This window comes from Cydia splendana, chromosome 25 (genome assembly GCF_910591565.1).
Source record: "Cydia splendana chromosome 25, ilCydSple1.2, whole genome shotgun sequence".
In the NCBI taxonomy this organism is placed as follows: Eukaryota; Metazoa; Arthropoda; class Insecta; order Lepidoptera; family Tortricidae; genus Cydia; species Cydia splendana.
The window spans coordinates 3,388,506-3,403,453 of NC_085984.1; the positions used below are offsets into that span (position 1 = coordinate 3,388,506).

At 39.5% G+C, this 14,948-nt stretch overlaps 3 protein-coding genes across 3 annotated transcripts; 1 reads left to right on the plus strand and 2 right to left on the minus strand.

Annotated features, from left to right (window-relative positions):
• Positions 1-711: 711 nt before the first annotated feature.
• Positions 712-3,565, minus strand: LOC134802828 (large ribosomal subunit protein uL14). The gene is made up of 4 exons (XM_063775556.1): positions 3,437-3,565; positions 3,162-3,245; positions 2,657-2,784; positions 712-932 (listed from the first exon to the last, which is right to left on the minus strand). Exons 1-4 carry the CDS (start codon positions 3,447-3,449, stop codon positions 735-737), a joined length of 423 nt encoding a protein of 140 aa, XP_063631626.1. The 5' UTR covers positions 3,450-3,565; the 3' UTR covers positions 712-734.
• Positions 3,566-3,926: 361 nt separating this feature from the next.
• LOC134802796 (proteasome subunit beta type-4) lies at positions 3,927-7,777 on the plus strand. Its single transcript, XM_063775508.1, has 5 exons — positions 3,927-4,169; positions 4,566-4,778; positions 5,284-5,419; positions 6,819-6,964; positions 7,594-7,777. Exons 1-5 carry the CDS (start codon positions 4,033-4,035, stop codon positions 7,751-7,753), a joined length of 792 nt encoding a protein of 263 aa, XP_063631578.1. The 5' UTR covers positions 3,927-4,032; the 3' UTR covers positions 7,754-7,777.
• Positions 7,778-10,559: 2,782 nt separating this feature from the next.
• Positions 10,560-13,458, minus strand: LOC134802819 (RNA-binding protein 8A). Its single transcript, XM_063775543.1, has 5 exons — positions 13,273-13,458; positions 12,860-12,962; positions 12,411-12,528; positions 11,420-11,533; positions 10,560-10,727 (listed from the first exon to the last, which is right to left on the minus strand). Exons 1-5 carry the CDS (start codon positions 13,331-13,333, stop codon positions 10,623-10,625), a joined length of 501 nt encoding a protein of 166 aa, XP_063631613.1. The 5' UTR covers positions 13,334-13,458; the 3' UTR covers positions 10,560-10,622.
• Positions 13,459-14,948: the final 1,490 nt, after the last annotated feature.

Below are 14,948 nucleotides of genomic sequence, written 5' to 3' on the forward strand. Positions count from 1 at the left end.
AACCGAGCGCGTCAGTTGACGTCTTTGACGGTCAAAGGATTTGGCGAAGGCACATACTGCCGCCTCTATAGGTATAAAGGGGCCCACTGATTCAACAGTCCGCCGGACGGTATCGGCCTGTCAGTTGTTCTGAACTGTCAAAATTTTGTTCTAACTGACAGGCCGATACCGTCTGGCGGACTGTTAATCAGTGAACCCCTTTAGGCTGCGTTTCAACCAGAGATGAGCGAGGATGCTTAGCGAAGAATGTGTTTAACCCTTTACCAGGCTAAGGGATATATAATTCCCACATGAGGCACTTCAAACATGTGTTCTATTTTTGATGAGTAAGACTGACATTCGATTGTCATATTTGAACTGTCAGTCTGATAAAAGGGTTAAGAACCAATAGAAATTAACCATTAGAACTGCTGAGCGAGGATATGTAATTGAAATAGTGACATTCTACCGTTTCGTTACAAAAATATTCCTGGCTACGCATCCTCGCTGGCTAAAAAAAACATTGCTGGTTGAGTAAAAGGTGGGAATAACCCAAAATTCCCTTCTAACCTTCGTTCTACACCAGTGGTGGGCACCATACGGCCCGCGGGTCAGCTCCGGCCCGCGGAAGGACTATCATCAGGCCCGCCGCCAGAATAACTACTATATTGGCCCGCGAAATTTTACACTTCACTGGATAAGGTAGGACAGAATCTTAAATAAAAGACAACATTTGCTTAACTATATATTCCACCTCAAGCTATAGAGCTCGCGTTGGAAGCGATACGGGGCCACAGATCAGCGCACTCCTTAGCCACGGGGCCGGTGATGGCGGAGCCCTTCATCTCCCCCTTGTTGTTCACAATGACCCCCGCGTTGTCCTCGAAGTATATGAAGACCCCGTCACGCCTTCTGAATGGTTTCCGCTGCCGGATGACCACTGCCGGCATTACCTGGAGAATAAGGTGGCAATTTAGTTTATGCATAGCAGTCAGATTCTGAATAGATAGATGATCATATAAAAAATTTAACATTGGACAGTCCTTTTAGTGGTACAGTCACCTGCAATAATATGTTACTCGAAGGCCGCAAAAATATATGACACGCTCTTATGGCTCTACAAATAAGATCGTGTCAGATATTTTTGCGGCCTTCGTTGTGTAACATACTATTGCAGGTGACTGTACCAGGCGTGGCTCACTCCGCGATTTCGTCGCTTTGCTACTGGTAGCTAAAAGTACATCCGTTCGGCCCCAATTTTCGGGTTTGCCATAAGCCGCGCGTGGCGCTGTCGCCACCTAGCGGACATATCTGTGCTGATCGTAACAGACGCGTTTTGTTAGAGAGTGAGTCTTCTGTACCTAGTACTATTATTTATTCTGTGGTGGTACGGAAAAATAAATTATTAAGGTTCACAGGACCAGCCCCCTTCCTCGAAAATTGAGGCATTAAGATTAATCCACACGTGTTTGCCTCAAGGCAGGACAGTGGGGACCTTTTGTTTCACATAAAGTTTTAAGTCATATCATATTGTGTTATTTGTCAATATTATCATTAGTCATAAAACTGAAACCGTAAATTTTTCAGGGTAAGGTTATCCTATAGATAGGTTAGGTTAGATTTATTATATGGCAATCCTGAAAAGTTACGCGTTTCTGAACCAAATAAATTATGACTAACGAAAAAGCGGAGAAACATTATGACTTAAAACTTTTAAGGGGAAACAATAAAGGGGTACAGTACACACATGCCAAGTTACTTTCACGGCAATTTTTTCGATAGGCACTCATTCTGTGTGGGCTCTAGTTTTTCATTTTCTTTGTCGGAGCCTTCTTTGTTTTTGGATGACGATTATTGTATGCAATTATTTAGCTTAAAAATATTTTATGGTCTAAATATTGTTAAATTATTTAAGGTAAATAAATAAATATTGTATTAACCAAGTGACCCTAGGTCACAATAATCACAAATATGCTTGCATATTACTGATTAAATCATAAAAATCTATTATCTCAATGATAATAACCATCACAGACCATCCAGTTTCTACTAATAATCAAAATAAATCTATGTTAAGTTGCTCAGTCAGCCAAGGCATATCATCAAACTGTTGAAAACAGTTCAGACAGTAAATTAGCGAAACCATTGGCATATCATCATTGCAATCACAATACAAGCTTAATTTTATATGAAAAAAATAGCTAACTAGTTCTGTGGGCGGTACTCTCAGTACCGAAAAGTAAACAATAATGTATGTTTTTATCATATTCCTAGCAAGAAATACATTTCTGATCGTGAAATATAGAAGTAGGAGTCTCCCCAATATGGCCCACAAGCCCTCTTGGCCTGCAGAAAATAAGTAGGTCAATAAAAGTAACTATGAAATACATGCTACCATCAACTCCTAAAACCTAATCACTAATTCAGAATTGTTTCTAATCTTATGTAAAGTAATTATTATTTTGATGGTTGCAATGTCACATGGCACACCTTGATAAAGGGTTTCACAATTATTTATTTTAGAATAAGTCTAAAAAGATTTTTTTCTCAAGCTGTACATGAGTTTCAATATGCAAACACTGGTTGTGCAATAATATCAGTTGCGAATTAAGCAGAAAGACTCAATATTAAATTCCTCACTCTTGGAGACTCAAAACAGTGATTCAAAGTGGCATACCTTTTTCCTGAGTTCAGGTTTGCCCTTCTTGACGGTGGCGACGATCATGTCTCCGGAGCCGGCGGCCGGCAGCCGGTTCAGGCGACCCTTGATGCCCTGCACGGCGATCACATACAGATTCTTGGCACCTGGAAGTTTCAAGTTAATGTTTCACTTTCATATCCAGCCTTTTATTGACGTTGTTTTTGTAAATTAAAATAAGTATATGACTGATTACATATTTTTTGGTACACTTTGAGAAGTTTCGAGAGTACAATACTAAACTCTACACAACTAAACAAAATTGAAGGTACTTCGCCTACATGATTCAAATGAATTGGTGCAAGTATGATCAGTGATAATTGATAATTCAGGGACTGAATAACTTCAGACACAGCCAAGGAAGATATCATCATAAATCAATACACTGTGAGTGTTCTAGTATAGAATCATCATCAGTTATCAGCCCTGAACGTGCTAGATTTTGAGGTTATAATTGTTTTATGCGTATATACAACAATTTTACCTGTGTTGTCGGCGCAGTTGATGACGGCACCTACTGGGAGACCCAGCGAGATGCGGAACTTCGCTCCCGCGGAACCACCACGTCCTTAAAACAAGATAAATCATAACTTAGTACGTATTTCTAAGTTACACCAAAACACTCGCGGAATGGCGGGATTGCAAAAATATACATTGTTTCACAACGGCTACGGCACTAGACACGATCCTCACATGCTTGCTAATTTATTTAGCCACTTTAGAATGGGATTTAAATGGATAATTTATAATTTCACGAACCTCTCTTTGACATTTTGTTGTTTCAAGTTTAGAAGAGGAATCTGAAAGAACGTGAAGTTAGCTAGACATTCCGATTTAGATTTCGTTCAGGAAATGTAGTATCGTGAAGTTTGCTGTAAATCATTGAAGCTAATATTTAATTAAATTTGTCACCATTTTAGTTTTAGGTTTAGACAAAATAACAAATCAGTAGTTTTAAAATAAAAGTATATCCTGTATTTTGTACAATAAAGTAAAACTATTAAAACAATAGTGATTGCTTTAACTTCCGAACGAATCGAAACGTTCCGTTTCCAAGATTTTCTGGTTATTTACGTACTACTATTTTTGTTATTTTCGTACTATTTAAGATTTTTGGAACTAATATAAATAAGAGAAAATTTTAATTTAAACGGATTTGTTAAAAATATTCATAAACATTTTATCAAAAGTGTGGTTTTCGATCAAATAAAATAATTTACAAAAATAAAGTTTTGAGAAACGGAACATTTACAAAATTTGTTTGTCATTTCGAAGCCGCTTGTCATTCCCCAAGCAATTTTTGCAACTTTTCTTGTTCGACTTAATTATAGCAAATAATTTAGTGTAATTTCACGATGGCTTTTATGGGTGACATGATGAATCCTGCTGCGTTTTGGCAAAATGGTCCCTCTCCAGGTGCTTTCTACAACTTCCCAGGGAACTCATTTTCATACGGTCCAGTTAACCACACTGTACAAGATTTCAAAGCACAGTAAGTTACTTTTACCGTGTTATGTCAATTCTTAGTTAAAAATCACGTTCCTTAAAGTTTCCTTCTTTTAAAACTTTTCTTACTTGAGCTTGGTAACCAAGATTCTTTTCGTGCAATAAAGTGTTTACTTACTGTGTTGTCTATAAGAGATCTTTGTGGTGTTTGTATTAATTTTAGGTTTAGTATTATACTATACAGCCCTTCAGAGGCTAGTAAAGTTGCTAAAACCCCACAGTCTCTACTTGTAGATTTTGTTAAAAAATTTATATAGGTACCAAAGTCAACAGTTTAGTTATCTATTTTGACACTTAACCATAGATAAGCCCACTAAAACACTTTACTTCTAACTTTCTACTTTTTACTAAAGTTCCAAATACAATTTCTAATATATTCCAGCTCGGCCCAGCCCATCACAACAACAACCACAGTCATCGGCGTCAAGTTCAATGGAGGCTGTGTGGTGGCCGGAGACATGCTTGGGTCGTACGGCTCGCTGGCGCGCTTCCGCGACTGCCCGCGTGTTACTAAGGTCAATGACCTGATCCTGCTGGGGAATGGTGGAGACTACGCTGACTATCAGTACTTGAAGGACATTATTGAACAGAAGATGTGAGTATACCTGAGATTGGTAATTGGGTGGATCAACATTTTAGAGTCACTCGTTGCCATGGTTACGGTTTTTTGTTCCTTGGACAACCACTCTTGAAATCCTTATTTTATGGTATGCACTTAACTGCCTGTACCGTCGACACCAGAGGGGTTGTAAGTGCGTTTGGCCTTTAAGCTGGGAGTATGTTCTTAAAGGTTTAAAGGTCCTATTAGGCACTTAGAGCATTTAATAACCAGAGTCGCCTTTAAGAGCTTACCCCTCTGCCGAAAACCTAGCACAATTGTGCAAACTTTTGTATGGACTTATATGGCTATTTGTATGTTACATACAAATCATATATAATAGAAATAGCAATACATTTGACGTCCCCTCCCCCGCAAAAATCGGCAGTCTATTTTGTACAGAAAATGACAGCCAAGGCGGCTACTTACTAAATGCTCTAAGATCAGACAACAGGAAGTTTCTAGTGTAACATATTGGTACTAATATTGGTGAGTGTTGCAGTATTGACGAGCAATGCATTGGAGATGGTCTGCAGCTGAAGCCCAAGTCTCTCCACTGCTGGCTGACCCGCGTGCTGTACAACAAGAGAAGCAAAATGGACCCCCTCTGGAGCAACTACATCGTAGCTGGCATGCAGGTAAGACCGATTCGTGGAGTGAATGACTAATTGACGAGCAATGCATCGGAGACGGTCTGCAGCTGAAGCCCAAGATTCTCCACTGCTGGCTGACCCGTGTGCTGTACAACAAGAGAAGCAATATAGTAGCTGGTATGACCATTTTTTTTAGTTATAGGTTATAGTGTAATATCAACCTTAGTGCATTCCGGCAAGGGTCACAATGATGCGCCACGCACGATAGGCGTGGCGTTTAACCTTTTGGACGCCAATGACCGATATATCCGCACCGCAGGTCCAACGCCAAAGACGGATTAATCGGTCACAGACCACAGAGCAACATAGACCTACGTCACAGATTATATAATAGTTCTTACGAACAGATACTTCTCTCAAAGAAAACGCAAATACCTACCGTTTTGATACCTACACAAAGATACAATGGAGTGACCTTCAGCGCGCCGCTCCCCGCACCGCGCGCACCGGCACAACGCTAGGGTTGCCGACGCTTAGACATGATAAACAAATACCTACTTAAACAGCGGAGTGAAATAAAAGAAAGCTAAATCTTAAAATGTATCTAATATCCCGTTTATGCGTTAGTGTTTGCGAAATACTAATTTTAAAAGGTCATATGTCCCTGCAGTAACCGCAGTGTTTACGCCGTTTTATAAACCGCGCAATGACCCCAGCAAGAATTTAGTTTTAAAACTTCGTGTAATTTAAAACCAGATAGAGATTAATGTTACACAATAAAGAAAAATAAAAGTTAACGAGCATAAATGAGTAGGTACTTTGGTGTAAAGTTAACTTACTGTCGTTAAAATAAACATTTCCCAATACCTAAATAAAATTTTTGTTACCTATTCAAATATCATCTATTCATAAATCAGCGAATATAGATATTTAACGATACATTTGTCGTAATACGTTTAACTAAAGAAATTCAATAGTACCTACCTACGTAGCTTACCTATTGTAACTATCGATATCGTAAAAATTGACAGTGCTGCGCGCGGTGACATGCGTGCGTGAGCGCGTGTGGCAACCAACTGGCTCGCTTTTCTACCGTGAAGGGGAGCAGATTCGTAGGTATAAATCCGAGTTCGCGCGGAGAGTTCCATAGGCCTGCCTACGTACATATGCATAACGTTCAATTTCAGTTTTGACACTTCGGTGACGTGGGGTCCGAGTGACAGCTTTTGTGTTTGACACGGCGTCGAAAAGGTTAAGGGCCACCACACACTAGCATTTTTGAGCGTCGGCGTCTAGTCAGTGCTATGGAAAATGGCATCGCTGCGCAGTTGCGCGAACTGTGCGTCGAGCAGCAGCCATAGAGTTGACTACGCCGACGCTTCGGAGACGCTAGTGTTCGGCGGTCGTAATGGGTTAATTAGAACAAATGTTACTTGTTGTTCAGGACGGAGAGCCATTCCTCGGCACGGTCGACAAGCTGGGCACAGCCTACGAGGACGCTGTTGTAGCCACCGGCCTCGGCGCTTATATGGCCACCCCGCTGCTGCGCGACGCCGCCGACAAGGGGCCGTTAGACCAGGAGGCCGCTAAGTGAGTACTAGAGACTAGGTTGGGTACTCATGTACTGTGGTGGCCACCGGCCTCGCTTACATGGCCACCCCGCTGCTACGCTGAGGCCGCTAGACCAGGAAGCAGCTAAGCAAGTTGGACTAACTAGTTCGTGATCAGCAACTAAGAAAGAACTACGTAATTTTGCTAGATTTTTTCTGAGTGTAAATCTAAATATTGCCAACACTAGGGAGTGCAATCTCGCACCAAGATTGGTGATTCGAGGTCTCGCACGAAAAATCTGAATCGAGATTGGGTGTTTCGAGATCTCGACCGTCAGACTTTCGAGATCGAGATTAATCTCGACGAGAACGAGATTTGACAAAGTAATTGAAAATGTGTTATTTTGATATTGTGATTTTGCCAGCGACACCATAGCACTGCCTGAACAACTTGAATCTAAGGTCAAAAAGATTACTCAAAACAAAGTCATTCACTTTCAATCTCGTTCGAGATCTCGACCGAGATTGCCAGAATCGAGATTTCCTATCAACGAGATCGAGATTGCATTCCCTAGTTCACACCCTTTATAAGCATTCAGTTTTTGCCATTTGAGATATGCAGCCATAACTAGTGAACGGATATTGACTTCCGTATTCCTTCCATTCTAGGGCCCTGGTCCGTAAATGTATGGAGGTCCTTTTTTACCGCGACGCGCGTTCCTTCTGGCGCTACCAACTGGGCGTGGTCACCGCCGCGGGGGTCACCATCGAGGAGCCAGAGGAACTGAAGGCTGATTGGACATTGGCGCACATGATTGAGATGGTTTAAGATTTAAATAAATTCTTCTAATAATGTGGTTGTCTTATTTGTAACTAACGACCCGCTCCGGCTTCGCACGGGTTAACGAATTATACACCTAAACCTTCCTCAAGAATCACTTTATTGATAGGTGAAAACCACATGAAAATCCGTTCAGTCGATTTTGAGTTTATCGCGAACATACAGACAGATGCGTTGGGGGACTTTGTTTTATAAGTATTGTAGTGATTTGCCCGTATGTGGTAGTGACGTGACATATCTAGAATTGCAAGCATCCATAAGCTACGGGCTTCCCATCAGGTGGGTGAAGTGCTTGTTGCATCAATGTAGTATAAGATACAAAAAAACAATGACATTGGCGTGTCTCATTATTAAAAACGTCCGCTTGGAGGTGATTTTAACCTTTTGGATGCCAATGACCGATATATCCGCACCGCAGGTTCAACGCCAGACTGATTAATCGGTCACAGACCACAGAGCAACATAGACCTACGTGCATATGCATAAAGTTCAATTTCAGTTTTGACACTTCAGTGACGTGGCGTCCGCGTGTCAGCTTTTGTTTGACACGGCGTTGAAAATGTTAAATCATAAAACACAACCCTAAAAACTGGTTTTTGCGGATTTTGAACCTCTTATGGGCCCACTGATCCGTGATTTGAGTCCGCCGCACGGTATCGGCCTGTCAGTTGTTCGGAACTGTCAAAATTTTGTTCTAACTGACAGGCCGATACCGTCCGGCGGACTGTTAAAGGCTGGAGTCCACTAGACTCGCCGAGGCGAATCGAATCGAATCGCAATAATTCGACTCCAGCCTTTAATCCGTGGGCCCCTTTAGGAAGTTGATCAAAAATGTTGCAAAATAAGACCTTAGTTTTCACGCTACGTTTTACAGGACCAACAGGACTAAGAAAGGATTCGAATGAAACAAATATTAGAAATATCTCTTATATTAATGTTAAAGTCTAAGGGAATCGTTACGCAAAGCACTTTGGACACACCAAACCAAGCTTACAGATAAGATAAGAATATAACATACAATACATATAGCAAAGTGCATCGCATAGCGCGCCAACTAGCATCAATGTTATATAAGAATAATCACATTTTTGATTGACACTCTACCTTAACCGTAACCGAAAAAAGTGGACAAATCATGGACTTTATAATTAATACAAGGTACAAAATATGTGAATAACAAACTTAAGGTAACCAAAGTATAACAAATATAGCCTGTCCGATTTCTAAGATCAAGTTCGCCATACATTTACCACTGCGTACTTGATCTTAGGAAAACGGACAGACTATACCAACATACATTATTTTTTCTTCAAAATCAATCGGTGTTGGTTTTACCTCAAAATACACTTAATACAGCAACCAGACATTATTGAAGTTGTTCTCGAAAGACATTATTCTTTTCACCACACCAGCTCGGAAAGGCTTACTTTGCACTTCAAAAACTGATAGCAAAGTTGCATTTTATTCACATGTGAGGCAAGGTAAACAAATGCAAATTTTGAGTTGTTTTCTTATGTTTGCAGGTAGAATTCACTTTTAAATGATGATTTTGGATGATAAATATTTAATAACATTCATTTGGATTTGATTTTGTTTGATATTTACATTTAATATTTGCTCGGGTTGGTGTGGTGAAATATTCTTTGTCCAATACATTATTTAAAGAGCCATATTTTTTCTTTCTGCATTTTGAGGTTTTGATAAGTATACGATTCTGACCAGTTTTGACCTAATTTGATCATACTTTACTGAACTGGTCACAAAATGATCACTATGATTAGTTATACAACATTTTGCTAGTTAGGAAGAAGTGGTCAGTGCTCTAAAGGATAAGTGGTATCTCATTTTAACATGATCTGTAGATCAACTACCCTCTTATTGGCATTCCAGTACCTTACAGATTGGCCAATTCAGGCCACCCCTCACTAGCGTCTCCTGAGCGTCGTCGTCTAATCAACTCTATGACTGCTGCTCGACGTAACGTTGGCGCAACTGCGCATCGACGCTATTTTCCATAGCGCTGACTAGCTCGTCGAACGTCCACCATACAACTAATTGATGCAAAGCAATTTGACCCATATTGATCTGTAGTATGTCTGATACCGAGTCGCTACGACCCAAATTGTGTTAGTATCACACGTGTGATACTAGGGCGCTCCACTCAAAAGACGCTAGTGTGTGGTGGCTCTTAATATCCGATACGGCTCGGCCACGACATTGCGTGACTTGGGACGGCGGCGGCGGCAATCATAGGTTGGAGCGAGACACAGCGATCGGACCTTTCGTTCCCAGCTATGGTTGCCGCCGTCGCTAGTCGCGCAGTGTCGTGGCCGAGCCGATAATCCTGCTTTAGTGTCTGGCATATAAAAACAAGTTTTTACATTGTCTAATCTAAGCTAAATTTGCACCAACTCTGATAGAACAATGTGTGGAAATTGACATTCGTGGTGACACCTCCACACTCTGCCATTGCAAAATCTGTACAGAGTAAGCTTACCCCCTTATTCATAAACGCGCTACAAACCTCAATTAGCTAATAATCGTTTGTCCTTATCTGTCATTTTGACTTATGTATTTGTAAGAAAGGGATAAAACATAGTTTAACTAAATCAGGCCCGCAAAGTTTTATGAATGAGGGCTCATTTAGACGATGCGAGAACTCGCATGCGAGTTTCATTACATTGCGGTTTTTGATCGGTCGGTTGAATTGGACGTAACCAACATTCCGCAATGTAACTATAATCGCATGCGAGTTCGCGCGCCGTCTAAATCAGCTCTAAGGGGGTTGGAGTAGAGTCGGCTAGTTCATTTGAGATACCATTCATTGCCTTAGAGTGTATGTCAATTGGTTGGAACACTATCGCCTCTTCTTGTGCACTTTGGTGGGGCCCTTGACGAAGCACCAGTCGACAGAGATGGCTTGCCCCAGGATGTCGGCGCCGTCCAGGGCTTCGCGGGCACTCTGCAATAATAATACAAAATTATAATAATAAGAAAAAAACCGGCCAAATGCGAGTCGGACTCGAGCACGAAGGGTTCCGCCCCTGTACCATTACGTAAAAAAAATCACGTTTGTTGTATGGGAGCCCCACTTAAATATTTTTGTTATTCTGTTTTTAGTATTTGTTGTTATAGCGGCAACAGAAATATATCATCTGTGAAAATTTCAACTGTCTAACTATCACGGTTCATGGATATTTAGGGTTCTTGCTAAATTGGAAATTCTATAGCAGTATTAAACAACAAATTTAACTAGGCTAGGACCCTAAATAGCGCAACAATCGCGAAGCGTGATGGTACAGGCAAAAAGAGTAGAAATTAAAATGTGACAACACTAGTGTCGTCCCGTTTTCTTATATAAATTGGTTTGAAAGTGACGACACTACAGTGTTGCCACTTTTTAATTTCTACTCGTTTTTGCCAAGCTGTACATGATGTGGGTTTGACGCATTGGGTACAGGTTATTTAAGTTTGACATTAAAGTATGATCAGTTAGTTGTTAGAGTTAGACCAAGAAAAGTCTGCAGCGATTTTGATAGCCCACACAGTGCAAGTGTTATTTTAAACGTCAAACTTCTATCAAATGTTGACGTATACGACGTACATCAAAATCGCTGCAGACTTTTCTAGGTCTGACTCTAGTCTAGTACTCACCGCAGCCTGCTTGTACGTCTCATACTCGACCAGAGCGTACCCCTTGAGAAACCCTGTGCGCCGGTCCAGATTCAAATGAATGTTCTTAATCTCCCCGAACTCTGAGAATTGGTTCTGGAATGAAACAGTATAAATAAATAAGGGGCTGTCCATAAATTACGTCATCGTTTTTAGACGATTTGAATGTATTAAATTAAACTTTATTTATCTATACAAGACAAACGTTTGAAAAACTAATTCACAGTTACACATTAATTACCAAGCTTACGACGTAAAAAGTTTGGAAAACACTGCGACTGCTGACACTGAGCGAGAGGGAAATAACAATTAACACGCGTTCGACAAGGATGACGGTCAGGGCATGAAGTTATCTAGATCCGAATTGTCAAATGTGACAGCGCTATCCTGTGTTGCCAGTAATGTAAACAGAATTACCCGAACGTCTGAAATTTCTTTCGTGAATCGGAAGATATTGCTAACGAATAATTAAAAATGACGTGTTATTGTAAAATTTAAGATAAAATACATATAAATGAAAATTATGAAATTATAAAGAAATATTTTAACTTATTAACCATAGGTATAATGTACCCATGTAACATGTTATGTTGAAATAAAGTGGCAATGTTATTGTGACGTAGGCCCGTGTCACTCTGGGAATAGAAGACCATGTTTTATTAGACCATGGCTTCGAATGACCCCGTTTCCTCCTACGTCATGCTACCATCATCCGATGTCCAGACCCCCCCCCCCCCCCGTAATTTGAAACGACGTAATTTATGAATAGCCCCAAAGTATGAAGGAAAATCTAATATTTTTCTTCATATTGATATTTTCGCAAGCGGAGCGCGCTCTGTAGTGAAAGAGAAGGCACAGGCCTAATGGGGATACATAATTTGCTGGTAATAGTGTAATAAAATATCATAATAACAAAAAAATCATAGTTAACAGTGATGGGTTCGATTATGATCCCTAAAAGATTGGTCTTTACCTGAATGTCCTCTTCCTGTGCCTCCTCGTGGACATTGCTGACAAACAGGATCCAGCCCTCAACGGAGCGCTGTGGGCCCGGTGTGTTCCCGTCTCCCTCTGGTGCAAGGCTGTCATACCTGTAATTAATTATTTGTTTGTATAACTTGAAAGATTTTGCAAACTGTGGTCAAATATTATCAGAAGCAGTTAGAAAACGAAATCCAATTTTATGTTAAGAAAACATCTATATTAAAAGTTCATACTCACAAATGCCTAGAAAAAGATCAAAAATAATTTGTTTAAATAAAAATTTGATTACTTGCTATTTAAAACCCTGACTAATAGAATGAATAGATTACAATTCATAATGGGCATCTTTGCTTGCATAGTTTTGCCAACAGTACTTGAAAACTGGTAAAATGTAGCCCTTGCTTGGTTGACAATCACAATTATAGATTGATGACAAACCTTCCTCGGTTTCCACGCTCAGCAGCGCCACCGGAGCCCCCTTCATTACCGAATCCACGGCCCTTGCGTTTCCTCGCTTTCTCTTTCAATCTGGCAATTCCCTCTGAAAACAAAACAATGTTTTACTAGTAAGGACATCATAGTTTAAAAGGTTTAAAAAATTGTTGTTGTAGGTTTTGGTTTGAATTGGTCGCTAAACATGTTAAATTCGGTCCTATCTGTTTGTGACGCGAAACTTCGGGTAAAGTATCACACATAACCTAAAATATAAATAAGTTTTCAAATATCTAATAATGATTTCTAGTAGCTTATTAAATACTTTAGATTATCGACACCGACTAGCCTTCAATTCAAACAGAATTTATTGTAATACAGAAGAAACAATATTCAAATGAATCAAATAAGTGACTTACGTTCACCGTCTTCGTCGACTTCGAATTCCTCGGAATTTTCGATATCGAGAACATCCGCCATGGTTTAGACTTGCTTAACTTTCTTAAATATTGCTAAAATTATGATTCTTGTGAATATTATTGCTAAATATCGAGTAGCTTCGCTTCCGTTCGCGTTTTGCGACAACTTGACAAGTTTTTATTTGACAGTTCAACAATGCTCGCCAGTGTTGCCAGGGCTCTGGAGTCATAAGTTACGTTTCGTTTCCCTAAAAGTCACGTTTTTGCTGCTCAAGTCACATTTTTATATTATTGTATTGTATGGGTAGGTAAATCGATTTTGTTAGAAGAAATTCAGAAAATAATATATTTCACAAAAAATCTACTAACCTTTTATGATGTTTCCTCAAAAGGAAAAAACGGAACCCTTATAGGATCACTCGTGCGTCTGTCTGTCTGTCCGTCTGTCACAGCCTATTTTTACGGAAACTACTGGACCAATTAAGTTGAAATTTAGTACAAATTGGTGGAAATTAGTGACCCAAAGACGGACATGTAAGTCATGTAACGTAAACAAATGAATTTTAAGCATGGGGGCTACTTTTGGGGGGTCAATGAGAAAGTTAAAAAATTAAGATTTTCAATAACCCAAGCAAATTAGAAAAATCTGCGGAAATAATTCGTGTAATAGTTTTGAAAATTGGTACAGGTATACCTTGTGGTGTCCAGATAAACATACTAAAAGTCCTCGAGGGTAGGGGGTGTGCTGAGAGTGCAGGGAGGGTTAAAGGTACCTTTTTTCTTCTTTTTGCTCATATCTCGAATATATGTACAAATAGCATTATAATTACTTCGGACAAAAATTTTATCATACAACAATTTCCTACAAATTTGGTTATGTTTATTTTTACTTTACGATCAATACTTTAGGAGCTTCAGGCTGTTAAAGTTAAATTAGAGCTAAAAAAAAACCGGCTTAGAGCATGTCGGACCATGCTCAGTGTAGAGTTCCGTAGTTACCCGTCTGTCAAAATAGACTATTCGCAAAAACTCTAAAACAGCTATACCGATTAGGCTCGCTATATTTTTCCTTGAAAGTCTTTACTAAGCTATGTTTTTATGATTTTTTTCATATTTTTTGGACCCATGGTTCAAAAGTTAGGGGAACTAAAGGGGAAAACACAACTTTTTTGCTTTCAGATTATTTCCGAAAATATTAAGTTGATCAAAAAATGGTTCTTGAAGACCGCACTATAGGGTGGAAGCGAAAAAATATTCATCCCCACTTTAATGTAGGGCAGCCACCATAAAAAAATATATTTTTCTAGTTTCTATTATTAAATTTGGCTTGACTATATAAATTTGTTACACTGACAAAGTCGTAAAATATAAACTAGAAAAAATATTTTTTTAGGGTAACTCCCATACATTAAGTGGGGATGATTTTTTTTCTCGCTTTAACCCTATAGTGTGGGGTGTCTTGGATAGGTCTTTTAAAATGAATAAGGGTCTTTAAGGACCATTTTTGATCAACTTAATATTTTCAGAAATAATCGATCTGAAAGAAAAAAAGTTGTGTTTTCCACTTTAGTTCCCCTAGCATTTTAACCATGGCTCCAAAAAATATTTAAAAAATTGTGAAAGTAAAACTTAGTAAAAACTTTCAAGGAAAAATATAGCGAACCTAATCGGTTAAG

Coding starts and splice junctions, on each gene's coding strand:
- LOC134802828 (XM_063775556.1), bottom strand. Junction 2,785..3,161: donor CAACTGCGCCGACAACACAG/GTAAAATTGTTG, acceptor TGAAACTTCCAG/GTGCCAAGAATCTGTATGTG. Junction 933..2,656: donor AACCTGAACTCAGGAAAAAG/GTATGCCACTTT, acceptor CTTATTCTCCAG/GTAATGCCGGCAGTGGTCAT.
- LOC134802796 (XM_063775508.1), top strand. CDS start 4,033: ATGGCTTTTATGGGTGACATGATGAATCCTGCTGCGTTTTGGCAAAAT. Junction 4,170..4,565: donor GTACAAGATTTCAAAGCACA/GTAAGTTACTTT, acceptor AATATATTCCAG/CTCGGCCCAGCCCATCACAA. Junction 4,779..5,283: donor GACATTATTGAACAGAAGAT/GTGAGTATACCT, acceptor TGAGTGTTGCAG/TATTGACGAGCAATGCATTG.
- LOC134802819 (XM_063775543.1), bottom strand. CDS start 13,333: ATGGCGGATGTTCTCGATATCGAAAATTCCGAGGAATTCGAAGTCGAC. Junction 11,534..12,410: donor CACAGGAAGAGGACATTCAG/GTAAAGACCAAT, acceptor GTTTCATTCCAG/AACCAATTCTCAGAGTTCGG. Junction 10,728..11,419: donor AGACGTACAAGCAGGCTGCG/GTGAGTACTAGA, acceptor TTATTATTGCAG/AGTGCCCGCGAAGCCCTGGA.